Raw genomic sequence first — 27,986 nt, forward strand, 5'->3', positions numbered from 1 at the left:
CTGCTCAGCCCCCCATTGCATCGTCCCTTCACTGCTGAACTCTCCTCAGCCTCTCCCTTCACCGTCCCTTCACTGGTGCACTCTCCTCAGTCTCTCACTGCACCATCCCTTCACTCTCTCCTCAGCTCCACTATACCGTTTCTTCACTGTTGCACTCTCCTCAGTCTCTCACTGCACCATCCTTTCACTGCTACACTCTCTCCTCAGCCTCTCCCTGCACCACCCCTTCACTGATGCACTCTCTCCTCAGCCTCTCCCTGCACCGTCCCTTTATTGCTGCACTCTCTCCTTAGCCTCTCCTTGCACTGTCCCTTCACTGCTGCACTCTCCTCAGCCTCTCCTTGCACCGTCCCTTCACTGATACACTCTCTGCTCAGCCCCCCATTGCATCGTCCCTTCACTGCTGCACTCTCCTCAGCCTCTCCCTGCACCATCCCTCCACTGATGCACTCTCTGCTCAGCCCCCCATTGCATTGTCCCTTCATTGCTGCACTCTCTGCTCAGCCCCGCCCCCCATCCAGGCTGCAGCCCTCACTCCTCCACTGCACCATCACTCACTGCTGCACTCTCTCCTCAGCCTCTTACGGTACCGTCCCTTCACTCTCTCCTCAGCTCCACTATACCGTCCCTTCAAACTCTCTCTCTCACTACCTCACTCTCACTACCCCACTCTCTCTTTCACTAACTCACTATCTCTCTCACTACCTCACCATCTCTCACACTACTACACTATCTCTCATTCACTCTCTCTCTCTACCTCAATCTCTACCTCACTACTCAACTCTCTCTTTCTCACAGCATCACAATATCACTACCACAGTAACTATCTCTCTAACACACTACTTCACTCTCTCTATCTCACTACCTCACCCTCTCTACATCACTACCTCACTCTATTACTATCTCACTGCCACACTATATCATGACACTCTCAAATTCACTACAACACTCTCTCACTACCTCACAACTTCACTCTCTCTAACTCACTGCTTCACTCTCTCTCTATCACTACCTCACACTCTCTCCATATACTACCTCACTCTATTTCTATCTCACTATCTCTCTCACTATATCACGACACTCTCTCTAAAGTTCACTACATCACTCTCTCACTACCACACAACTTCACTCTCTCTCTCTAACTCACTACTTCACTCTCTCTCTATCTCACTACCGCACTCTCTCTCTCTCTCTCAAATACACTAACTCACTTTCACTCTCTCATACACTACCTCACTCTCTCTCTCTCTAGCTCACTACTTCACAACATCTCTCTGTTTCTATCTCAATACAGCACAACAACTCTCACCCTCACTACCTCATTCTTTCACTACCTCACTCTCTCTCACTACCTCACTCTATATCTACTTCACTCTCCCACAAAACAAAAATAACTACATCACTACTCAAATTATATCTATAACACTATCTCACTCTCGCTCTCACTAACTCTCTCCATAACATCACTCTATCTATTTCCATATCACTCTCAATACCTAACTATAACACAAGTCACTCACTCAAAAAATAACTACAACACTCTCTCGCTGACTCACTCTCTATCTCACTAGCTCACAAGTTCACTCTCTCTCTCCAACTCACTACGTCACTCCCTCTCACTAACTCACTCTCTCTCTTTCTATCTCACTAAGTCACTTTCACTCTCTCTTACACTACCTCAGTCCTCCTCTATCTCACTATGTCACAACATCACTCATTGTTTCTATCTCACTACCACCAAAAATCACTCTCCATCACTAACTCACTCTTTCACTACCTCACTCTCTCTCTCACTACCTCACTCTCTCTATTTCTATCTCACTAAGTCACTTTCACTCTCTTTCACTACCTCACTCTCTGTCTCTGTTTTCTTTCAGAGGTAAGCCATTTTGTTTTTTTTTGCTAATCTTATGTTTATTCTCTCTTTTCTAGGTTCAACATGGCCCGTGGCGATTCCCTTCAGCGATGTGCACCGCTATGCACGGAGTTGTTCAGACAGGTATGTATGTTGATTTTAGTTCATGTTAGAGGTAAGGCATATTTTTATTTTTACACTGCACTGTCCTTTTACTGCTGCACTCTCTCCTCAGCCTCTCCCTGTGCCATCGCTTCACTGCTACACTCTCTGCTCAGCCCCCCCATCCAGGCTGCAGCCCTCACTCCTCCACTGCACCATCACTCACTGCTGCACTCTCTCCTCAGCCTCTCACGGTACCATCGCTTCACTGATGCACTCTCCTCAGCCTCTTACTGCACCATCCCTTCACTCTCTCCTCAGCTCCACTATACCGTCTCTTCCCTGTTGCACTCTCCTCAGCCTCTCCCTGCACCATCCTTTCAGTGATGCACTCTCTCCTCAGCCTCTCCCTGCACTGTCCCTTCACTGATGCACTCTCCTCAGCCTCTCCCTGCACCGTCCCTTCTCTGATGCACTCTCTGCTCAGCTCCCCATTGCATCGTCCCTTCACTGCTGCACTCTCCTCAGCCTCTCCCTGCACCGTCCCTTCACTGATGCACTCTCTGTTCAGCCCCCCATTGCATCGACCCTTCACTGCTGCACTTTCCTCAGCCTCTCACTGCACCATCGCTTCACTGCAGCACTCTCTCCTCAGCCTGTCCCTGCGCCATTGCTTCACTCCCTTCCCATCCAGGCTGCAGCCCTCACTCCTCCACTGCACCATCACTCACTGCTGCACTCCCTCTCAGCCTCTCACGGTACTGTCCCTTCACTGTTGCACTCTCCTCAGCCTCTCACTGCACCATCCCTTCACTGCTGCACTCTCTTCAGTCTCTCACTGCACCATCCCTTCACTGCTGCACTCTCTCCTCAGCCTCTCCCTGCATCGTCCCTTCACTGATGCACTCTCTCCACAGCCCCTCCCTGCACCGTCCCTGCACTACTGCACTCTCTGCTCAGCCTCTCCCTGCACCCACTATTATTCAACGTATTGAGGAGTGCAGAATACACTGACCCCCTGCTTCTTTGTCTAACTCAGTCATTGCCCTATTTTCATGTTGATCCCCAGTGTGTGTGGGGGGTCTCGCAGTGTGTGGGGGGGCTCGCAGTGGGTGGGGCTCGCAGTGTGTGGGGGGGCTCGCAGTGTGTGGGGAGGGCTTGCAGTGTGTGGGGGGGCTCTGTGTGGGGGGGCTCTGTGTGGGGGGGCTCTGTGTGAGGGGGGCTCTGTGTGTGTGTGTGGGGGGGCTCTGTGTGGGTGTGTGTGTGGGGGGCTCTCTGTGGGTGTCTGTGTGTGTCATTTGCGAGAGATAAAGCTAGTTGCATTGTAAATGACAATGCCATTTATTTATGTTAAAAAATACATAAATAAAAATAATGTCAAGAGCAATGCCAATAGCTCTAACTTTAACAAAGGCAAAACCATTGCATTGTAAATGCTTGTTTCTATTTTCTATAGTTCGGTATTATTTTTTGTATTGTGTTTCATATACGTAAAATAATTCTTCAATAAAATATTTGAACTCAAAAAAAGAACTCCATTAAGCCCTGGTATGAACTGTGTCTGGCCTCACATGGGGAGACAGAGAGAAGATTGACTGGCAGCATAGGCATGGATTGTAAACGCGCAGTCAGGCAGATTAATAGCAGCACGTGCTGGGTGTAGACTAGAGACAGTGTGCTGCTGCCGGAAAGGAAGAGAGGACCACAACCTTGAGACAACACCCCCAGCCTACAGGGCTACTTTTGGAAGTCTGTCTTAAACAGCACATGCAATAAAAAAAGGAGCTGGCAAAAATGTAGCGTCGCCTGGCCCCCTCCTATGGCCCCGTCTAGAGAAGCACAAGGGACAACTTGACTAAACGTTGGGTAAGGTTCGAAATAGAGGCCTCCAGAGGCGAGACTCAAAGACTTTCTCCTTCTGTTCACCAGATTAATACCTCGGTTTGAGAACTTTTATATTTATCACTACTATTAATATTTTTACTTCTTGAAAGGATGGAAGATTACTAAACAATTTTTTCGAGCAACAGGATGTGGCCCAATAAAATCGTTCAGTATGTAATCGAAGGAGCACTGTGTAGGCAAGCTGTGACAAGGCGCCTTAAAGTGAAAATATAACTTATTTCTAACTAAGACTGGAAAAAACGCACATTCCAAAATTCTCCTAAAAGGTCCTTGCCTCCCCAGCAGCACCAGAAGCAGAACCCTGTGAATGGAATGTATGACATCACAGGCCGTGCAGTGTGATGTCACGAGGCCCACTGGACGTGCAGAGGGGAGGTCTCCACTGCAGCAGAGAGAAAAAGGGAAAGGCCACTGTTGGTTTACTTTGTCGGTACGGAATAAGTCTGTCAGATTCATCGTAGTCTAATTTTTTTGTGACTAAATACTAGGATTCTCTTAAAAACATCAAAACATGTGTTTTGCTTGCTCCCCTGTAAAATGAAACACATGTTATAGCCCGAAAAGCTGTGACGCATGATGACATGTTGAAAAGTCTATATTGTGACGTGCACTTGGTATAAAATGCTGGTAACCAGGGAGCTGCAGCACTGTACCCGAGGACACCGGACAGAGAGGACCACTGCTTGCTGCTGGAGCTGGGACAGTGAGCGGCCGAAGCTGGCTGGCCTGAGCAGGCTACAAAAAAGAAGTGGGCAGAGGTGGGTGCAAGTGGACAAGGTGAGTAAATAAACCAAACGAAAACTGAGCTGAAAACGAACAACAACTGACTTGAAATTCCAATTTACTACAATCCCTTATTTCTTCCCCCCCATTTCTGAAGCTTATATCCCCTCAACCCTATGGCATCCCTTCCCAACCGTATGCGTCACGTTTCCAAACCAATCCGTTCCTTTCTCTACTTACTCATTTCTTTCCTTTATCGTTGCACATGTGTTGCCTTCCGGCGGCTTGCCCTCCTTCTCCTACCCTATCCCCTTCCCAGATCTTCCCTTCCCCTCTCTCACAACTTCCTCCTTTCCCCTACCCCCATTTGCTTTCTCACCACATCCTTCAATTTAACGTCAACTCCTGTCCCTCACACCCTTACTCCTATCCTCTGCCCCTCTCCTATTTCCTATAACCTTCGATACCAAATCCACCCACTCCTCTCCAAATCCAGCAACTTTAAACTCCCTTCCTGATTCAGCACTCCCTGCACCTTATCCACTCTTCTTCTTTGCCCTTTAGCTACCCTTCATACCCCTTCAACCTCCCTACCCTTCCTCATTATTTCCATTCTCCTTTCCTTCCTTTCCCCATTTGATCGTCCTCTCCATCCCCTGTTCTTTTACGGTACACCCTTACTTTCCTTTTACCTCTTGATCCCTTCTGAGCGCAACCCTGGACACCTCACCGACCATACTAATCCATCCCTTCATACATCTACTCTTTACTGTTCATTTCACATCCCTTACCTTCACCTAATGCTAACCCTTCCTTTCCCTCCCTTTCCCTTCTTTTATCCTCCCCTCCCTCCCTATCCATTCCCTTTCAACCCCTTCACCTTCCTTTCTCGTCTTCTCCTATTTTCTCTTCCCCTCACTTCACTCCCTCTCTCCTCTTTCCTCTCCCCTAATATTCCCATCTCTTCACTCTCATCCAATCCCCTTCCATACCCTTCCCCTCCCTTCCGCTACCTTCCCTTCCCCTTCACTTACACCTACCCCATCCCCTTCCCCTCTCTCTACTCTATCTCTCCCCTCCTCTTTCTGTCGCTCCACTATACTCTCCACCACTTTCCTAGCTCCTCTCTCCACTCCCTCAGCGTTCACTATCTCTTCTTCCCCATTCCCTGCCTCTCCTCCGCTTTCCCCTCCCAATCTCTCCTCCCCTATCACCTCCCCTTCTCTTTCTATCATTCCCTTCAGTCACACACACCTACAGTCTCATCAGTTCCCTTACACTTTCAATTCCCTTCTCTTCGTTTCCTTTTCCTTTCCCTCCCAGATAATTTCTTTCCCTGCCTGATAATTTATATTCCCTCCCTCCCTTTTCCCTTCTATCCCCTTTCCATCCTTTCCTCTCCCCTTCTCTACCCTTGCTTCCAATTCCTTTCCTTTCCTGTCTCTCCTCACCCATTTCATCCCCTTCCTTTCTCTGCGACCCCGTTTTTTCCTATCAATGTTCCTGCTATTACCTTCCTCCTCTCATCTCTTTTCTTATTGCCTTTAATTTCCCTGCCAACTCCATCGCTCCATTCCCTTCCCCTTTCTTACTGTCCTTTTCCCTCCCCTACTATTCCATTCCTTGTTTCCTTTCCTTTTTTCGCCACAATCCTTGTCTATCTTCACTATCTCCCCCTCCCCTTTAATTCCCTACCTTAACTTCTCTCCTTTTCTCTCCTCTCTCCTTCACCAACTGTCCTCCTCTCCATTCCTCTTCGTTTCTTCCATTCTTTCCCCTTTCCCCTTCCCTCACGCCCCATCTCTTCACTTCCCTTTACTCCCATCCACTAGCATTTCATTCTCTTACCTTCTCCCATTCTTATCTCTCTTCTCCTTCCACCTCCGTTTTCATACCCTCCTCTTTCTTTCCCCTTATCTCCCCTTCCCCTTCACTTTCCCCTTCCTTTCCCATCACAGTTTCTTTCCCTTCCCTTCCTTCCCTATCTCTCTACTCCCCTTCCTCTCCCTCCACTATTCCCTTCCGTTTCCTTCATTGGTATTTTCCTTTCTCCCCCCTCTCCATTCTTTTCACCTCCACTTCCCTAGATCTCCTCTCCAGTCACCCTGTTGCTCCCTAGCTCTCCTCACTTCCCCCTCCTTCCCTCTCTCCTTTCCTATCGCATTCCAAACCCTGCCCTCCTATTCCCTTATTGTCCCTTGCTTTCCCCCTTCCATTCATTCCTTTCACATTTCCTCCCCTTGCTTTCCCCATCTCTCCTATCTCCTTCCATACCTCTCCACTCCCCTCCTTTATCTTTTCTCTCTAATTCCCCTCCCTCGATCTTTCCTTGTTCTCTTCCTGATCTCTCCTCTAGCCTTCTGAATCTCTATTCTCTTCCCCCTCTCCCCTTCGTTGCTGTCTCTCCTCTCTCTTTTCATCCCCTTTTTCCTCTTTCTCCTCCACTCTTCTTCCCTCACATTTCTTCTTCTCTTCCCTTCACTCCCATACCTAACCTTCTTTTCCCCACCTCTCCTTCTTTCACCTACCCTTACATACCACCCTCCATTCTCACTCATCTTGCCCGTCCCCCTCCTTTCCTCTTTGCCCATCCATCTCTATCTCTACACCTTCATCTCCTTCATTATCTCTACACCTCCCCCCTCCACTTCCCTTCCTCTACTCTCCACCCCCATCGTTTCTTATCTCTCTATTCCCCTCAATTGCCTCCAACTCTGTCCCTTTTCCCCATATTTCGCTTATCCCCTTCCTACCACTCCACTTCCCTTCACCCCTATACACTTACCATCCCCTCCATGTGTCCCCTCCCTTCCTTTCCTCTTCCCTATATCTTTTCTGCTCACCTCCCCTTTCCTTTCCTTCCCTCCTTCCCCTCTCTTCTTTCTGATCTCTCCTCTACTTTCCCTTCCCATCCTTCACCCTCATATCCCATTCTTTTTTTCCTTTATTCTTTCACTTCCCTCCCCTCAATTCCCTGCTTCCACCTTCTCCTCCCTTCCCTACCTGCCTACCCCTCTCTATCGCTCCTTCCAAATCTCTCATCCTCCCTCCTTTCTCGTCTGTCCTCTTCCCCCTCTCCTTCCCTTAATTTTCACTGTCTCCATACCTATCTCTACACTCTACCCCATCTTGCTCTTTATCTCTCTTCCCCCCTCTATTCCCGCACTATCTGCCTTCTCCTCCCCCCTCTCTTTCCATATCTCCCCTATCCCCTCCTTTTCACTCCTATACACTTACAGTCCGTTCCGTAACGCCTCCTTCCTTCCCCTCTTCTCCTCTCCCATCCCCATCTCTCTCCTCTTACCCCGTTCACTTCACTTCCCTTGCCTGCCCTTTCCATACCCATTTCTCTCCCCTATTTTCCCTTCCCCCTCCTTTACCTTCATCTCCCATTTTCTTCCTTACTTTTCTCTTTTCTATTCTTTCCCTTCCCAACCACTCCTCTTCCCTCCATTCTCTAGTATCTCCCCCTTTTCCCCCGTCTTTCCTACCTCTACTCCAACCCTCTCTCTGCCCCTCTTTCCCTAGCTCTCCTATTCTATCCTCCCCTTCCCTATCTCTCTTCTTCCGCCCCAAACCTTATCTCTCGTCTCCCTCCTTCCTTATTTGGCCTCTCTTCCCCCCTTCCCGGTCACTACATCCCTATCGCTACACACTCCCCCGTCCACTTCCCTTGCTATATTCTCCACTCCCTTCCCCTTGTTCCTCACCTTCTTTCACCCCTCCATTCCCTCCCTATAGGTTTTCTCCTTCCTCTCCCCTCTTCTCATTTCTCTCCTACCCCCATACCAGCCCTTCACCTTTACTTCGATATACTTACGTCCCTTCCCTATCACCCTCTCTCTTCTCTATTTCTGCTCTTCCCTCTGCTCACCCCCCTTTCCTTCCCCATTTTTTCCTTCTCTTCCCCTTCCCTATCTATCCCCTCCTTTCTTTTCCCTTCCCATACCTTCCTGTCCCTTCCTAACAATCTATTTCTTATCTCCATTCCCTTTTGCTTCCCCTTTTCTCCCCTCTTCTTCCCAATCTCTACCCTCCTCTACCTATATATCCATTCTTCCCCTCCCATATCTCTCCTCTCACCTTCGCTGTAACTTCCCTCCTCTTTCCTATTTTTTTTTATCTCTTGTCCTTCCCTATCTCTCATCCACCATCACCTACAACCTTATTGTTCCTCTCCTTTTCCCTCCATACCCTTCCCCTGGTTTCCTATCTCTCCTTCCCTTCCCCCTTCCAGATTTTTCCATTCTTCTCCCTTCCACTTCCCTAGCTCTGCTCACCACTCCCCTCCCCTCTTCCCAATCTCTCTTCTATACTCCTCTCTATTTCTCTGTGTCTCCCCGTTCCTTCTTTCATATATCTCCGCACCTCTTTACCGCATCTCTTCCCTCACATACCCTTGCTGTACCTTCCCAATCTCTTCAACCTTCCTTCAACTTCCTTTCCCAATCTCCACCTTCTTCTCTTCCCTATTTCCTGATCTCTGCCCTCCCCTTCCCATACATTCCTTTCCTGACTTTCAATCTCCTCTCCCTTCTTTTCCCTGTCTTCCGCTCTTCACTGCACTTCACTTCCCTCTACTTCACTTGCTTACCCCTTGCTTCCTTTCCTATCTCTCCCTCTCTCATTCCCTATGTCACCTCACTTCTCCTTCCCAATCTCTCCCTTCCCTCCTTGTCCCTTCCCCTTCCCTAAGATTCCCTCCTCTTTATTCTTCTCTCTTCTGCTCTACCCTGCTCTTCCCTTCCCAATCTCTTCTCTCCCATTCCTACCTTTACAGCCCGTTCCCTTCTCCATTTCCCTATCCCTCCCCTCCACTTCCCCTCCCCTATCTCTCCTCGCTCCTCACCTCCTTATCTCTCCTCTCCTGTCCCCCTTCCCTAATCTGTCCTCTCCGCTTCCCTGTACCCAGCTCTACTACCCTCGTCTCCTCTACTATTCCCTCTACTTTTCTTCCCTATCTCTCCGATCCTCTCCTCTCCACTTCCCTTACCTCTGCTTCCCTTTTCCTTCCCCTTCCCTGTTCCTTTCACTTTCCTCATTCTCCATCTCTCCACTTGTATGCCCTCTACTGCCCTAGCTCTCCGCTCCACACGCCTCCTTCGCTATCTCTCTTCTACTCTTCCTTCCTCTTACAGTTCCTTCCCTTTACTATTCCTCACTATTTCTTCCCTCCCTTTCCTTATTTCTTCTGCCCACTATTTTTGGTTTGCTTCCCTTTCAATCTCTCTCCTCCTTCACATCCCGATTTCTCCTACCGCCCCTCTACTTCCCTTACTATCTCCCTCTCCCCACCCTTCCATATTTCTCCTCTCTCCTCCTTCCTTATCTTTCTCCTCTCTTTCCCCCTCCTATCTAGCCATTGTTCCTCGAGTTAGAAGAGTGAAAGTGGGTGGGAGGACGTTCTGTGCTTGGCCCCAACTCTTTAGAATTCCCTCCCCTCCTCTCCTAGAAAAATCCAGGCCCACCTTCTTTTCAGAAAATCTCTCAAGACCTAGGTTTTCTCTATTCATCCCTTTCTTTCTCATTTTCTTTTAGGCAGTTGCAGCATGTATGTTGGGAAGCCCTGTTCAGGCCAGCTCTGGGCTTTATACATACTTTAACATAACATGTATCTCCCTTCTCTTCCACTCCTTTAGCCTCCTCTTCACTTCCATTCCCACTCCGTTCCCCTCCCCTTCCTTCTCTGTTCCCTTCTTATCCTTTGCTTTCTGTCCTCCTTCCCTATCTGAGCTGACCAGTGGCAATTGGGCATGGACTGGACCCAGCTGTTTGGCCTCTCTTGATACCCTGTGAGCTTGTAGGTACCTCCCCTGAGGTCCTGGGGAGGGGGCTTTAGACATTGACTCCTGTGGTGGGTTGGACTTAAAAGGCTACAGTCAGAAAGTAGAATTCATGACCACGATGAACCTGGTTGGTGCATCTGATCCATGCTCCATCGTGGTCAGTATCTGATTGTGCCTAGGCTCCTGTCTACTGCGACTGTCATTGGTACTTTATGCTTCTAGGTGCTATTCACATGTAAGGTGATTTTTGTGTCAATTTGTTGATTAAATTTATTTGTATTTTTCTACTTGAGTTTGGGAGTTTTATTGATTAGTATTTTGACTTTATTACTGTTTTTGTATTGCATAAATACTGTACATCTTGTCCTAAGTTAACCTTGTCTGCTCTGTGCCATGGCATACCAGGGGGTTGAGCTCAGGTTAATTTAGTGACTTTGAGCGTTCACCCTGACACTGGTTGTGATTATTCCTTGAGGTTGGTAGTCACTGACCCCATAGAATAAACTAAATTCATACACTTGGCAATTCACATTAGGTTTATCAGTTGGATTAAAGGTATCAACCTTGAAGTGGCCATTTTTGCTAACCGAGTCCTACTCATGATAGCAAACCTGGAACCATCATTACCAGCTATCTTGACTGAATTTTAGGAATACAATTAAGCCTCCAGTTTTAGAATCAATGTAAATAACTAAATAGAAATCTGTGTTAGACTAAGACCAGCCACACTGCATTCGCTGTCAAAACCACTATGTTCTGGTGGTCCAACAATGTCATCACATATCTAGGGGTAGCACTAGCACACAAGTTAAGGAAAACCAGACTCACAAATTAAAATCTATAACAGAATCTAATCAACTGGAATTTGGACAAATGGATGCACAAAACCATATCATGTCTACTGTGCTTTACTGCTGTCAACATGTATGGGTTGCCCAGGATTTTACATCTTTCAGGCAATCCATCTGGCATTCTCTAGAAATATACTGCAGCAACTTCAGAGCCAAAGCAATGACTTTATTTGGCAGGGGAGTAGATCACGACTGAACCATAATCATTGTGCTTTGAAGCCTCTAGAAGGTGCACTGGGTGTCCATGACTTTGTAAAGTATCATCAGGGAACACTGCTCTGCTACCTCTATGATTGGACTCGCCAAGAGACAGACAAGTGATGGTGTGTGATAGACCACGGAGTGAGCTGGACAACATTATGAGCAGTCTCTAGGAATATACCGCAGCAACTTCAGAGCAGAGGCAATGAGTTTATTTGCAGTGATTTTCTGTGATTGGATCCGCCATGAGACGGACAAGTGATGGTGTACGGTAGACCACAGAGTGAGCTGGGCACCATTATGAGAGTAAACAAAAAGTAAGCTTATCTCACTGCCCTAATAACAGCTCATTTTTATATTATGTATCTGGCATACAGAAAATTACATATATTTTCTGCAGTTTATACATCTGCTAGCTACACAGCAGTTGTTTAAGATGATGCTAAGCTTTAAAAACAGTCCCTATGCATATTCTCATGTGGCTCCTCCTTTAGAATCACACTAAAACTAGTTTTCTCATGTAACAGAGACACCATGAATGTATTCCAGGTAAGAATGTGCACCTTTGAAGAAGTGTTTTCTGGGAGGCCAATTTTTTACGATATAGTATCAAATGAAGCTACTGTATCAAAAAACTGAAGCACACTTCACTATCCATATTTCTTAAAAAGTTTCAAAGAGATGTTTGGTATTATGCACACATTTCATAACCTTTGGTAAACAGCAACATGTTCTTCGTGACTGCCCTTCTCCCGTCTGTCCTTTTGCCAAAGAAGCAAACAACGTACATTATATACTCATCTGAGACTTTCTAACAGTATTAGAGTGCAACATGTGTGCTCCTGAAAGGTAAAACTCAATCCTATTGTAAGCTTGACACCAAATGTGTGTTAGTGAGTCTTCTCTAGGCAGATGCACTGTTGCTGGCTCAGGCAGCTGAACAAATCAAGATAATCATAGCTGTGTGGATGGGAAAAACGACTTTTGTGGAAGTACACAACGTCTGCCCAATCACAGTATGTACTCCTAACCAACATGTAGGCAAAGCCAAAGCCCGTCTCTATAGTACTGCTGAAAGCTCTTTTTTAGGTAGCTCACATAAGGTCTGGCAAAAGTTGTGCGAAGTATTTGGGACCAGATCTCTGTATTGGGGTGAATGTATGACATTGTTCTTCATTCTGTCCATCAATAGTTCTTTTTGCAAAAGTTGTGCTGTCAAACAAGACCCAAATGTGTCTTGTAGAGAAAGGGAAACACCGCAGATCAGCATCTGATGGTATCTAGTGGAATTAGCTGTATTAGTTGTCTCATCATTAATAATGACAGCACCTTTGTTTTCAAAATCTTTACATGAATAGTTTGCAGCATATGAGTGGGGTCCCTCAAAAAGTGTGGGGCCTGTGAAATATGGACTCATCCCACAGTCCTTCAAGACCCAAAAGAGTGGAAAAGGTAGATGAAAGCGGCTTTTAGACATAAAAAAGGAGCTGAATAGAAGCGAGAATAGGCGGAAAGAGCCGAGAGAGGGTGCTGACAGAAAAGGGGACGAAGGGCAGCAAGAATGTAGAACATAGGTGAATAAGTGGCACAAGGGTTATGTATATGCACTGAGGGTGCCATGCTTGTATGCATGTCTGTAAGGTGGCTTGAGTGAAGGGATGTATAGGTCCAAATATTGCAGAAGTTACCCAAACAATTTGTTCGACACCAGGTGTGATTATCTCACTCCAAAGAGGATCTAAAGTGGTCTCTTGCCAGCTGTTTGGATCTAATCCAGTCCTGAGAGCTCAATATCACATTTGTCATGTGGAACCTATTTGTGCGGATTTATATTTTTTGCCATGCATCTGCGAAAGGACACATTTAAACGTCTCCGTAACTGCTCCTGCTGAGCATAGATACCCCCCATACTTGGCAACACTCTTGTTTCTGCCTCCTATACCCCGCCCACCTCAGCAGATAGACTTCCTTGCACCGCATTTTTGTTGCTATACTGTCCAATTGCAAGCATTAATATTCCATCCACACCTTCCCGTACCTTAAAGTCTGGGATCTTCCAGCCTTGCAAGAAACAATGCCAGAATACAAAGGTGATTCCTGGCCTAGATAAGGCTACTACACCTGCATGGCATAACCTATAAAGTGAGTAATTCATTGCTAATAAATAATCCCATATTTGTCTCCTGCCTTCTAAATTGCCCCATGCCTAAAGTGATGAGCAACTCATGGCTACCTTATTTGCATTCTGGTGACTATGATTCTGCATTTATTGTGAGTAAATACAAAACTGCAATTAGGAATCAAGGTCTGCCTGAAGTACTGAATCTCTCTTCCTTCCTATACACCAGTGCACAGACATCTAGAGAACTCCCAATAACACTTATCCTTAATTTTTATCATGCACTCTGCTCCAAATACTGAGACACCAATAGCTCTTACAAAGCACCTCTATACCTAATGCCAACTGCCAGGGGTGATATATGTACAATATTCTATACAAAATGTAATTCACCTGCAACCCTGGCACCTAAACCACTGTTTAGAATGTGCTAGAAAAAAGCCTTTAAACCTACCAACATGATTCATAGTCTGCATGTCGCAAAACAAGGGTTTTAAATAAGCAGATAATTTCGGAGTCAGATGAACACATGCTGAGAACTGCATAACGGGCAAGTTACAGTTTCCAACCCCAATTAGACGGCTCAAGGGAAAGAGTCTTTGAGACAGAGAGTTGTCTACATCACATGTAGTTCACTAGTTGCAATGCTAATTAGAGCTAACTAGGGTTCTCGGTGAGTTAACTTCAGATCCATGTGTGTACCCTGTACATTGCAGTTTCCGGCTCAGCAATAGAGGGAAGTTGAACTATGGATCCACTGCAGGGACTATTTTTGTTTAGCCTGCTCATGGCAAATTCCAACTTTATTAAGAGAATTCAGGGAGCTAATTTCCCAGCTGTACATCTGTACAGATCTATACCATCTTTTTTACCATATATATCACGCCTCTCAATCCATGAAAGACAGCTCCGCAATTCATTACTCACACAAAAGCCATGTACACCATAACTTGCACACTTAGGGTGGGGCCGCCACTGACAAGCTGTCGGAGGCATCCCCACCGACAGGGCAGCCCTTCGAGCAGATCGCCACATTACGATGCGGGCGGGCGGTCAGACCCTTGACTATCAGGGGACGGACCGCTGCCTCTGACAGAATCTACTGATCCTGGCGGGGTGGCGACTGCACTTGTGACCCTGAATTTAGGCGGTACCTGCTCAGGCACTGCCGTCAGGATAATGATGTCCCATTCTGACTGCCTGTTCATGGCAGTCACACCGCCATGGAAAGGAAGCTAAAAGGGGAGTCTGGAGTCCCCAAGCACCACTGCTAAGTGGCCAGGGGGGCACACAAGGTGCTCCCTAAGAACCATGTATCAAGCACCACATGGTGCTTGGCACACAACGCATGCATGGATGTTTGAAAAATACCTTTTTCTACTGCGGCTTGTCCTGCGGCTCTTTTCCGGACCGCTCTACAAGCCGCAGTAGAAAAGGGTAGTTTCCTACCGCCTACACGGCGGTCTGATCAAAATATGGTGGGTGGGACCACTGACTCCACGGGGAGCCTCAATCCAGCTTCTATGGCGGCCGGATGTAATTTAAGTTTGTCTGATATTGCAGCTTATGAAAAGTACGACTGAATAACAGTTACACCTGTTCACCATTCACAAAATGGTGGCTGTGCCTCCTATTGAAAATGAAAATACTTTTAAATGTGGGGGAAGGTTACCTAAACTTCTAGTCAGTGAGAAGCTCAGAATATTCAGTAAAATTTCAAAAAGTCTACGGACTCTGCTACAGTGTTTCAGATTATAAACAAAGTTGTGTACTTATTGCTAGGCATGCCATGGCCTCGTACCTCAGTACGAGACCGGTGATGCAGAGATTTTTTAAAAAATTGTTGGGCTTCCCTATCAAAGACTCCTTAAAAATAGAATCTGATGCCATTGCACCCCTCAATGAATGTTTTAATGTGAGCACAGATGAGTTTTTAATTTTACGAGACCTCCAAATGTGTTGGTTGTCCCTGCACTATATTTGGAGATCGCAGACCCACCACATCTAAATTGTAGCCTGTGGGCTGCGGTCTTGGTAAAGAGATAGCAGACGCCAACAGACTAAGAGGGTTTGAGTCCATGGGAACAGTTATTGCAATTCAGGGGTAACATCAATTTTGATATCTCCGTAAAAGGCGCAAGGTTTGATACCTAAGTGCTGTTATTCATGTAAAACACTTCATCTAATAAACATCACAGAAACAAACTTTACTTGCGGAACCACACCGCTTGCACAGGTGGCCCACAAAGATTAAATTGGTTAGTCAGGAATAAATGTGACCCCTGCACAAACATTGTTGGCATCGCTCAGAGCTACCAGACCTTTAAAGGATGGGCCGGCTTTAGATTTACTAAAATGGCGGGATGAAGCATGGTTCGGCCCTTGATGCAGGTTTCAAGACATATTTACAGATGCTCACTGAAGTGCTGTGAACTTCCAAAACCTTGTACCAGTGTCAAAATAGGTTCAAATTGCATTCATCCCCTTTGAGCTCTCTGACACAGTGGAGCACAACTCTGACAGGTAGAGACCTTCCCAGCCACAATGGATGGGACAAGAGGACATCTCCATTGCAATGAACAGATGCGAACACAATCTCAGCTATTTAAAGGTAGAGCGGGCACTCTACACTCAATGTTGGCCTAACAGGAACCAAATTCATGTCTAGGTTGCTAATGGGTCTTCACCCATATAAAACCATATCGAACCCTGCAGCTAACACAACACTGCCCACTCAGACTAGACTCCAAAGCTGCCAGCAGCTCCCAGCCTCTTGAATGAGGTATCCGGACACAGTGCCAAGCCTGTCTAGTAGGTCGAGTTCAGCATTTTGACCCGACCCCATGGGCAGCTACGAAGTAGACGTGTGATATAGTCCTATACGAGACCCCCCAAACAAAGTAGCGCAAGAGAGAGGCTTTAGTGAGGTTACAACAAATCCAGATATCCGGGACAAGCAGGGGCGGGCCATACCTCCTAATGGCTGTAAGCTCCCTTCTAATTGGCTCTCTGTGGTAGAAGGTGCCAGAAGCAGAGTTGAAAGCACAGAATGTAAATATTCTTGAACAACGGGCTTGGCACAGCTTAGCACTTCTTCCTGGGTCAGTACAACAAACGCACGTAGAATGCTAAATGAATCACCACTCTGAGCCGCAGTGCCTTGTGAGTCATCACTCACATCAGGAGATAGCCATTATGTGTGACATAGAATTTTAGGGCAGTGATGCGAACAAGAGCAGTAAAATGTGTGCTACTAACCCACAAGGCATGGAACATGGCAGGGCTGCTGCAGTTGCATTCAGTCAGTGTCAGAGCCACAGGTCTCTGAGATGAGCTCAGGTATGTCCTAGGTGGCACATTCAGGGTATGCCCAGTATGATCTTCGCCAGAAAGGCCAGGGAACCAGCTTCCTGGCTAGAACATCTGGAGTGTGATATTTGAGCAAGTAATAACATCAGTAATACACGATGCAGAGGTCTGCAGTCCCTAGGCTCAAGGTGCCCATCCTAGTAGTAGAAGGAGGTTTTGAAAACGTTTTTTTTTAATTTCCTTTGACCATTATGATGGTAGGGATACAAATCAAAGCCAGCAGCAAGAAGGTATAGATTTTGCTTGGTGTAAGAACACGTGCATAGCTTCGTTGGAGAACAAATTAATACGAGTAATTGGTAGGAAGGAATAATTGGAATAATTATCAAAAATGTTGAAATTCATGCAATTTTGGAACTAGGAAGTGTATGTGGTGAAGATAACTGTCTAGCCCATCTCTCCTGTTGGTTCCTGTGCCTGCGGTTGTCTGTGGTTCCGAGGTTCCTCTGGATCAGAAGCTCAGATATTTAAATGGCTGTGGGCACACCAGGCTGATTTATGCCAGCCGCTTCCATCTGCTCCACGGTTAGAACGTGCCCATTCACTCATTCACCAGCGCTAACCTCTGTTGAAAGATGATCAAATAGATCTCGGAAAGTTGCTCCAACCAGATCTCAGAAAGGCGTTTCTTGATTAATCACTTTTGGGATATTTGACATAACAAAGGCGAACCCATAGCAAAGTTCTCAGAGAGAAAAAAACATCAAAGTAGAAAGAAGGCTAACATCAAAACATATGTAAAAATGTAATGTGAGAACTGATGCAAGTTAGTTGAGAAAAAGTTTAGGAAGCATACCTCTGCCACCTCCTTCTGGAAAGTCAGAGTCATCTGTGTTCTGCCATAGGTGAAAGGCCCATCTCGGTTGGCAATATTTTCAAGCCACTTTATAATAAGGGGCGTGGAAACGCTAAAAGGCAAATTTCCAATAATATGCACATTAGGTGGATGTGGTGAAGATAACTGTCTAGCCCATCTCTCCTGTTGGTTCCTGTGCCTGCGGTTGTCTGTGGTTCCGAGGTTCCTCTGGATCAGAAGCTCAGATATTTAAATGGCTGTGGGCACACCAGGCTGATTTATGCCAGCCGCTTCCATCTGCTCCACGGTTAGAACGTGCCCATTCACTCATTCACCAGCGCTAACCTCTGTTGAAAGATGATCAAATAGATCTCGGAAAGTTGCTCCAACCAGATCTCAGAAAGGCGTTTCTTGATTAATCACTTTTGGGATATTTGACATAACAAAGGCGAACCCATAGCAAAGTTCTCAGAGAGAAAAAAACATCAAAGTAGAAAGAAGGCTAACATCAAAACATATGTAAAAATGTAATGTGAGAACTGATGCAAGTTAGTTGAGAAAAAGTTTAGGAAGCATACCTCTGCCACCTCCTTCTGGAAAGTCAGAGTCATCTGTGTTCTGCCATAGGTGAAAGGCCCATCTCGGTTGGCAATATTTTCAAGCCACTTTATAATAAGGGGCGTGGAAACGCTAAAAGGCAAATTTCCAATAATATGCACATTAGGTGGATCTGTATGAAAAAAAAATATTTCAGAAGTTTAGCCATCAAAGTTTTAAACTCCAAATAAGTCAATACAAGTGGCATGGCTTAAATGTTTGGACAGCTCTTCCTCTCGTAATGGCATGCGTGGTCCTGCAGAGAAGGCACTGCCACAATATTTATTCCAATTGTTACACTAGACGTTGTGACACCATGCAGCTCTCTCTAACACAAAGATTCACCATCAGTTAGGGATAAAAACACAAATCTAACACTATTTTAATACCCTCCTAAAAACATAGTAACCCTTTTATAGCGTTGAACTGCTTCCTGCAGGTCCATAACATTATTCAAACATATGCAAATGAGAACCCTCTGCATGTCAAATGTAAGTAAATTGGTATAGCAACTACTTCTACTCACAAACCCTCTTAATTATTTTAAAAGGCAAATCATTAATTGGTCCAGTACAGACTGCAGGTTTAATAGGACCTGGTCTCTTGGCAGAACATATTTATTTGTTTATTTATTTATTTTATATTAAATGCTCAGACCCTCGTTAAGAGTGGAGTGGCTTGGTAATCTTGATAGTCAGTAATCGGAGTTACCATCCCCATCTGGGTTAACTGACCCATCAAACGTGATTGACCTGGACACTTTGGATGCTGAAACCCAGCAAATTGTTTGGGTGACATACCAGAGTAATTGGGAATGACTGCTGAATATGGGTATGCTATCAGTGGCGTAGCAAGGGAAGGTGGTACCTGGTGCGGAAAATGTTTTGTCACGCCCGGCTTGAAAAAAAGGCAAAAATATGTGTTTAAAACATATTTTTGCTATTTTGTCACCCCCCTCTGTGATGACACTTGACACCCCCGGCTAGACAAAATGGCAAAAATATGTGTTTAAAACACATATTTTTACAATTTTGTCACCCCACCCCCCAGTGATGACACCCGGGGCGGCCCGCACCAATCGCACCCCCCTTCCTACGCCACTGTATGCAATGTCTGATTATTTCTCAGGGGACACTCGGAGGCCACGTCTTGCTCTCACAGTAGTCTCCCCAAAATGATTGGTGCATCTTGTACTGGTAATGCCAGAAGAGTGAGGAGGCTATACTGGGCTGTGCCCGGGCAAAGGTGTAAAGGGTCCTTATCTCGGTTATGTCTTGGCGTATAGTTGCTGGCACACGCCCATGTTTGTAGACAGGTCACATCCAGCATGGAAGAGTAAATTTAAGTAGGTCTATTGTACATACCTTTGTTATATCATTTATATGCAGGCTGTCTTTTACACGGTCACTGTCTGAAGCCGAGGTGTAATCATCAAAAGACGAAAATTATTATCTAATGCATACGCCAGTGTGAGAAATGAGGGTCTCTAGTTGGCAGAGGTAGGTAACTTAGTCCAAATAGGGAACCTTGCTTCTAGTCAGGCTAAGGGGGATACACACTTTAGATAACCCCTTCTCATCCCCTTGGTGGCTCGGCATGAGCAGACAGGCTTATCCCAAAAGCAATGTGTAAAGTATTTGTACCAACACTCACAGTAACACAGTGAAAACACCACAAATGGACACCAGACCAGTTTAGAAAAATAAAATATCATTATCTAAACTTAACAAGACCAAAATGACAATATTCCAACATACACGGTTAAAAATATGACATTCAAAAGGTTTAAAGAACTTGTAACATAGAAAACTATGGATGCGTGACACTTACACAAAGTACCTGTAGTTGCATCAAAATTCACAAGGCTAAACAGCTGCAGAGTGAAGAAGCGCCAAAAAAAAAGAGATGCGTCAGTTCCTAAGACATTGGGGAGTCGTTTCAACAGTTCTGCTGCACTCAGGAGAAGTGATGCATCGAATCCGGTCTGTAGGGGGAAGTGATGAATCGATTCTTCATGATAGTTTCATTCTGCGAGTGATGCATCGAGAAAACTTGTCACACAGGTGAGATGCATAGAAATCTGGGATGCATCGGTAATTGATGCGGCGATAACGGTGTTCTTCAGCCGCGATCCCTCGATGCATCGATTCTTGCAGCGGCAACAATCGATGCGTCGGTTTTTGTAGTGGCACGGCGATGCATGCAAATTCTTCTCAAGCCCTGGCGATGCGTCGGGAAAACAGACGCAAGAAGAGCGATGCGTTGTTTTTGTAGTTCTTCAAGTTCCTCCTCTCTTCCAGCTCCCAAGCAGCAGCATCAATCTCCATAGGGTCCAATACTGGCACAGGGACCTCCTGGCAGGTCAGAACTCACAGCAGCAGAGTTCAGGGGAGCTGGGGGTCAGGTGAAGTCTTTGTGTCCCTGAGACTTCAGAACAGGAGGCCAGAACACACAGGCTCTTGGAAATCTCTTTCAAGCAGGGGAACACAGTACACAGCAAAGTCCTTCTCCTTTCCTTGGCATAAATTTGTAGATTCTGTAATACAGTGTGCAAACCGATTCCTTTTTTCTCTGAAGGCAGCAGTATCTTAACATCTATTGAGCACTTAGGGGTGAATTTAGCGTTTGGTGGCGAGGGTACTCCCTCACAAACATGATGGAGTCTCCTGTTAACCAAACTGACAGACTGCCATCACTCCCTATTTAGGGTCTGGAGGACCTTCAGCTTTCTGTCAGTAGAGCCATACTTTGCTCCCTGGAAAACGTCCTCTGATTTCATGAGGGAGTAGGGGGCATTGGAGGAAGGTCATTACATCACCCATCACATATAGGGTGGACAGAGAGAGATCCTCTTTTTCTGTCCATATGGAACTTCCTGGTGCTGCTGTCGACAAGCAATTGGTGCCTCTTTATTGTGGACCCTATTCTCTGTCAGGCAGTTCAGACCCCAGGCGCAATGTGAATTCATTCGCCCTTGTGTACTGTTTAATTAATTTATTCTTTTTCTTGCCATCTTCCTGCACCACACTGCCTTACGGCTTTATCATTAGGGAGGTTACTACCCGACCCCAACCTAAACGTCCTGTTTCTCATGCCTGGCTCTGCCAGTTTCTACGCCCCAGGACAGCAGCTTCTCCTCATGGCATGGAGCATTCCAGTACCAGTCTTTTACCGGCATCTCATCTTGGCCTTTTGGATGATTGTCCACCCGGTCCTCCGAAAGACAGGTATTTTAATCAACTTTAGTGGTATTTATCCCCCACCCACTCCTGACACCAGCTATCCTTGGTGCTTACCTTCTCCCAGTGTCGCCTTTCTCCTTGAATGACTGACCCCCTTTTCCTGGCTGATCTTCAGAATGGATTTTGCTCACAAACCATACCAGGTATGCTCTTATTTTTTGCTGTTTCATTTCATGGTTGGTCTCAATTTTGTCCCACACAGGCACGCCTTCTAATCTTTCCCTTTCACTATCCTCGATAGGTTTCCCAAGCGCCATTCGCTTTGGACTCCAGTTGCCGCTGCCGTGTCCCTGTTGACTGCCACTCCATAAGCCCACCCTTTGTTCATTCCCCACTCTATCTATACAGCTATTTTCTTTACAGTTTGGGGGACTAAGACTCCATTTTTGTCTCTTCAGGTTGCTTCTTTTGACTGACCCCCCCCCCCCCCCCAACTGAGTTAATTGCTTCCTTTGCTACACTGATGTGGCCCTGGTTCTTTGGGTAATTGGGATTTCCGCATCTTATTGTTACCTTCCACAGAAGGGAAGCACATCACACTTTCCCTATCATTTGCCTTAAAGGTCTTCAACAGTAAAAGTGACGGCGACCAACAACACACACTCGGATACTAACCATCCTCCCACGCCTTTCGAAGATGACTTGGAAACGCTCTTTCCATCTTATAGGTAAGAATATCCCCGTGAACAATTCGCATTTTCCCTGGAGCTGCCTCACTCAGCATCTAAAAAGAGGAAAAAAAACATTTGTGACAGCTGTTTGCCTTGGGGACAGCTCCCCTTTTTTCGTCTGAACATTCATACTCATGCGAGTGGTAATGCTATCAAAGGCGTTTCAATTTTTATAAATTAATATATCCGAAAGAAAAGTGTGACTCAAAAGGCAGAACTGCAGACTTGACATGTTCAGGCTTCATTCATGTAGTAGTTTCCTCGTCGTAAGAAAAGTGTCTAGTTCAGTTCATATGATTTATTTCGGAATTAAAATTTAAAAAATCAATATCTTCACACCAATAAATGCATCCCATATCCCAATAAACAACACCAATAAAACCGAGCTTAAAATAAAAAAAAAATTGAAAACACATCGGACTGTTAATCCTATTCAAATATACTCACTCTTGAATCTAGAAACGCAGCACTATTCAATGTTACAACCTGTGCTAGGGACTTTTAAGAGTATTCTTTTGCCTCAAAGGTGCACAAAGGAAATAGCATACAGATTATAGGAACGCCCTTAGGGCTGTTTACTTTGTATTTGTTTACTGTTCAAATAAAGAAAACCCTTTGCTTATTTTTTTATACAACGATTCACAACGCAGCTTCAAAGAATGTAAAGAACAGATGATGGTTGCAGTATGTGACCTAATGAATGACAGTAGGGGTGGAGCCTCCTGGTGGACGTGCGTGGAACAGTGGGGCATGTTGAAGACAGGTATGGATGGTGATGCTGTGAATGTGCAGGGTCCCTGGGTGACACACTTGGATGCAAGTTTCTCTCTGGCTGCTTCATTTACATCTATGTACTTACTTGCTACCTGATGCAATAAACCCTGAGGTTTACCACACACGAGTATTGTTCTATAACATAATGTTTTTCAACTTAATGATACTGAATTTACTAAGATCAGAATGATAGAAGGCTGAGTCTGCCGTGGCAGTTTTGAAATTCGACCTGTAGATCACTGCTGATGTCCGGTTCGGATAAACTCAAACCCGGTTACCTCTCTTGCAATGTTAGTTACATTGGCTCAATTTGGTAGAAGACAACAGGGTTTACTTCACTTGTGAGGGGGCAGCTTTAATTCTGCAATGACTAATACAGTGCAATACAAAAACACATCATTGGCATAGGCAGAATGCTAAATGTGGAGTGCATGAAGTGATACATGAAAGGCAGTTTGCCGTTCCAGCCCATTTACTGTGAAGTTCTGTGGTTTTATTAGTCAGTAACATTTCTCGTGCTTTTATAAAAAATCAATTAAAGGGCTTCAGCGGAGGAATCCTCTCTCATTGGCATGCTATTGGGTGTATTTTTCGGCCTCCTAGGGAATATTTTCATTCCAGTGCATGAGGTACATTGTTTTCATGAGCTGAGGCAGCTTGGAAGGATATTTGGTGAATGTAAACACCCATTTCCTTTAACTCAGCAGAAAGGATTATTCACTTTCTTTTCTTCACATAGAAAATATTTTTGCATGTGTAGAAATTACCACCTACACAATTTGTGTGTTTTTTGGGGCCACATTGAATATCAAATGCATACTTACACCAAGCTTTTCTGGAGTAACAGGAAGTGGGCATTTATGATGGAATATATAACTGGAAATATTTGTTGTGGTCCAAGATGGCGGAGTGAGGACGCGGACTAGCAGCAGCTAACCCTGGAGCTCCTCACCCCCTCCGAAGAGAAACCAGAAAGAACGAACTGAGACCGAAACTGTGGCGGCACTTGAACAAAACTTTCAAAAACACATGAATAAGGAATTTATAAACTGAATTCTTTCAGGGCTCACCGATGTTCTGGCTTCTGAATCTCTCATGGACTGTCAGGCATTCGATCAGGCACACGATCCGCAGCCTGCTCTCTAGCTCTGAGGTCGGCTGGACAGGCCTTGCACCTGCAGCTCGTGCTTGGCGGCTACTCACAATGTCTCCGAAGAATCCACCCGCACCACCCGAAACACCAAGACTACTTTTACCGCACCCTCCCTTCCTTCTACGGGTACGGCAACTACAGCAACTGCAGTAACCGGGGCAGCTGTGGCACCTCCTCCCCTCCCTTCCACAACAGGAGCTACGGAACTAGAAGTTATGCCTTCGGTCATTTCGACCCTCTCGGCTTCTGTGGCTTCGGGGAATGAGACAGTGCTGGGCGGCACCAAAGAAAATCCATCTGCTGCCGCGGCGGTGCCGGCTGACAAGAGCACGGACAAAGGCACAGAAAGAGCAGCTCCCGGTAAGCCGTTAATACGTCCCCCAACGATGACTGTTACCAATTCCTCACTTAAAAAAACTGCTACACTTTATTTTTCAATAAAAATCTTTAAATCAAAAAAAAAAAAAAAAAAAAAAATACTGTCAAGCAAAAAGCTAAGACGGGGGCTCCAGCGGGATGTCTGATAGGTGGTGAGGGTGCCGAAACTGACGAAACTGATTGTGCAATTATCCCAGCTAGTTCAATCGCTGTGTCCGTAGCAAGCACAATTGAAGGTACAGACGCCAATGGGGACCCAAACGATCCAGTAATGGTCAGCGACTCAGAGAAATAAAAAAAAATCTTCAAACGAAGTAATAAACGCAACAACAAACACCACGGTTTTTAATGAGGGCAAGACGCCTGACTCTAGCCCTCGCTCTATAAAACCTATACAATCACCACCATCCATTTGCGACCCCGGACTAGCTCCCGTTGTTGCTGATGTAGTAGATGTAGCCACCAATAGCACAGGACTTTTAAATAAAGAGACTACCAATGCTTCAGTGGTGGCGGATGAGGATATCGGAGACCTGGGGTCTCATGATGAATACGAAATGGAGACGGAAGAAGAGATAGTTGACCCATCTGAAAACACAACGAAATCTCTGGCGACCAGAAGACGGAAACCCAAAACTAAAACTAAGATCAAAAGAGGGGGGAAAGCTAATACTACCCTAAACCGACTGATTACTAATAACATCTCGACTACTAAGAAAATCCTCATTGATAAAAGTCCTCTTAGAAAATGGATAGAGGCGAAGGGGTTGGTAAAGAGTATGACATTGAGGCTATCGGGGACAAGCCCTACGGATCCTGACCCCATTTCGGGTCTTCCAGGCTGCCTTACCTCCCCAGAGAACAACGTCTTAAACTAACCACTTAATGCACTAACGAATGTAATATCTGAACAAGATACGACGTCTCTACCCCTGCCACAACCTAATACAGCAACTATAGCAGCTAGTGGCTCACCAGTATCCACTGATACAATGCGGATAGCTACAGACGGAGAAGGGGAGATAGTACTAACTATATGTTTGCCAATAATAATACTCTAGCCTCGCCTACTGCTTCAACCTCGGCAACCATAGTCCTCTCCACGATTGATAATAATATTTCACCTCAAGATCTTGAAGAGGAAGACAAACAAGAACCTAATCCCTCCCAACTGGATACTATACTCCGAATTTTAACTAACCAACGCACAGAAGCACAAGAACATTATCTACAACTGCGTGAGGATAACAATAAACTCCAGACCTCTTTATCAGAACTGACCTCCAACTTCAGCGGGTCTCACAAGATATTGAAGAGTTGCAGCATCGAGTTGCTGGCGTAGAAGAAGTAGCGTCACGGACACATGTAGTAGTAAATGAACATGACACTCAGATAATGACGCTTCCACTAAAAGTTGAGGATTTGGAAAACCGGCAGAGAAGATCAAACCTGAGACTTTTTGGGGTGCCGGAAGGATCAGAAGGTTCAGACCCGAGGGTGTTCCTTGTTGGCTTACTACAAAGAGCTTTTCCGAACTTAGCAGAGTGGGACTGGGATTCACAAATCCAACGGGCACACCGTTTACCTCTAATTCAAAAGAACAAGGAGAGCAAATTCCCACGTCCTTTTCTCATTTTTTTTGGCAATTTGCCGTATGGCAGAAAGCTCGGCCTAACACACCTATAACTATAGGGAATTTATCACTGTTTGTTCGGTCTGATCTCAGCAAAGCCACTATGGACAGACGTTGGGAACTGCGTAAATTAATTGATCCAATTAAATCTGTGGGGGGGCAAGTTTTTCTTCAAGAGCCAGCACGTCTAAAAATCATCAAAGACGGGCACACACATTTCTTCAACGATCCCAGAGAAGCCGAACAATATTTATCCGGATTAAGCAAAAGTTAGACTTCAGATATTTAAATATTTCGCTAGAATTATGATTATTTCGACTATGTTGATACAATAGTTAAGGTTACGGAAACTAAGTCTCAGGAGATTTAATGTTTATCGGAGGGGATGGCGGTGGGGTTCTCCAGGTAGTTTGATGCAGAAGCTGCCTTTTCAACGGCAGCAGAAGTTGAAGGGTGGTCCCTTCCCGTTGTGGGTGGGTGACAGGGGGGTGGAGGGTGGGAGCCTTCGGCTCTCCGCAGGGTGGGGGGGGTTAAAAATCGGAAAAATGTGTTTACAACCTGAGGGGAAGACACGCTACAAAAGATAAAAATATAAGTAAATATTCATTTCTGTGTGGTTTAAGAACAAAAAATTTCCACTTGGTTTACTATTATGTTGGTTGTTTTGTTTTTAAATGCATAAAATAAAGTGCCTTGCTTGGAACGTTGCAGGGCTAAATAGTAAAAATAAGTGACGCCTTGTGTCAGAAGAGCTGAGATTATACAATCCCCATCTTATGCTGCTTTCCGAAACGCACATAGCCGGCAAGGATAAAAAACTACTTTGTCAACTAGGCTATGATATTGTCAGCTGTTCTACTTATGGGACTTCAATTAGAGATGTAGCAATCCTTAAAGATAAATGATTCAAAGTAGAAATTTAGCAAACTACTCATGATAAAGACGGTAGATGAGCTATAGCTCAAATGAGTATTGAAAATCACAAATATGTTGTCTGTGTGGTGTACGGCTCAAACCAAGACGAACAAGGTCTTTGACGATTTGAACATAAAACTTTTAGATTGGGATGGGGAGCTTATTATAATGGGGGACTTTAACTGCATCATGGATTATCAATTAGATACCACTAGGCCCGGGAGCTTTCAACGGATGCGTAAAACCAGAGCCTCAATTTTAGATTTATGCCGCACTCATAACATCAAAGGCGCGTGGAGATATCTACACTCAAATTCTCCTGGCTACACATTTTACTCAGCACCTCACAAACTCTGCTCCCGGTTAGACATGGCTCTAGCTAATCCTAACCTTCTTAACACCAGCATAATGGAGGTATGCCCCCGAATAACATCTGACCATAACCCCATAATGCTGACATTTGATACTCCACACACACACACTTGCCCTAGACCATTCTCCTTTCCTAGATATCTAACATCAGATCCCGTCTACATTTCACAGTTAAAAATTCATCTCATTGACTTTATAGAAATTAACCAGAACTCTGCTACATGTAACACGGTTTGGGACGCCTGCAAGGCAAGTATTCGGGGATTTACGCAGGAATACGTGTTCAGACAAAATTCTGAGCGTCGCAAACGTAATAAATCTCTGATCTCCAGCATTGCTGCTCAGGAAGTACAGTTGTCCACAGCATTACGGCTAAACTTGCCAACGGTAGTAGAAATAGGTCTTAAGTTAAGCCAATTAAAATCAGAAACCAAAGCAAAGTTTATTCAAAAAAACAGCATTAACATACACAAATACAAGATCGAACAATATGAGGGCGTGGATAAAATTGGCAAAATCTTGGCATATAAAGTGGCAGAAGACA

General features: G+C 45.4%; 1 protein-coding gene across 1 annotated transcript in view; it reads right to left on the reverse strand.

The window, feature by feature from the left end:
- The window catches only part of TFB1M (transcription factor B1, mitochondrial), a 500,646-nt gene that overhangs the window by 340,669 nt on the left and 131,991 nt on the right, over positions 1–27,986 (reverse strand). The window contains exons 5-6 of the mRNA XM_086927399.1: positions 22,162–22,270; positions 18,286–18,437 (exon numbers count right to left, since the gene is read on the reverse strand). Coding sequence (XP_086783525.1) covers positions 18,286–18,437; positions 22,162–22,270 — 261 coding nt within the window. The remainder of the gene's footprint in view (positions 1–18,285; positions 18,438–22,161; positions 22,271–27,986) is intronic.

This window comes from Lissotriton vulgaris, chromosome 6 (genome assembly GCF_964263255.1).
Source record: "Lissotriton vulgaris chromosome 6, aLisVul1.2, whole genome shotgun sequence".
Classification (NCBI taxonomy): domain Eukaryota; kingdom Metazoa; phylum Chordata; class Amphibia; order Caudata; family Salamandridae; genus Lissotriton; species Lissotriton vulgaris.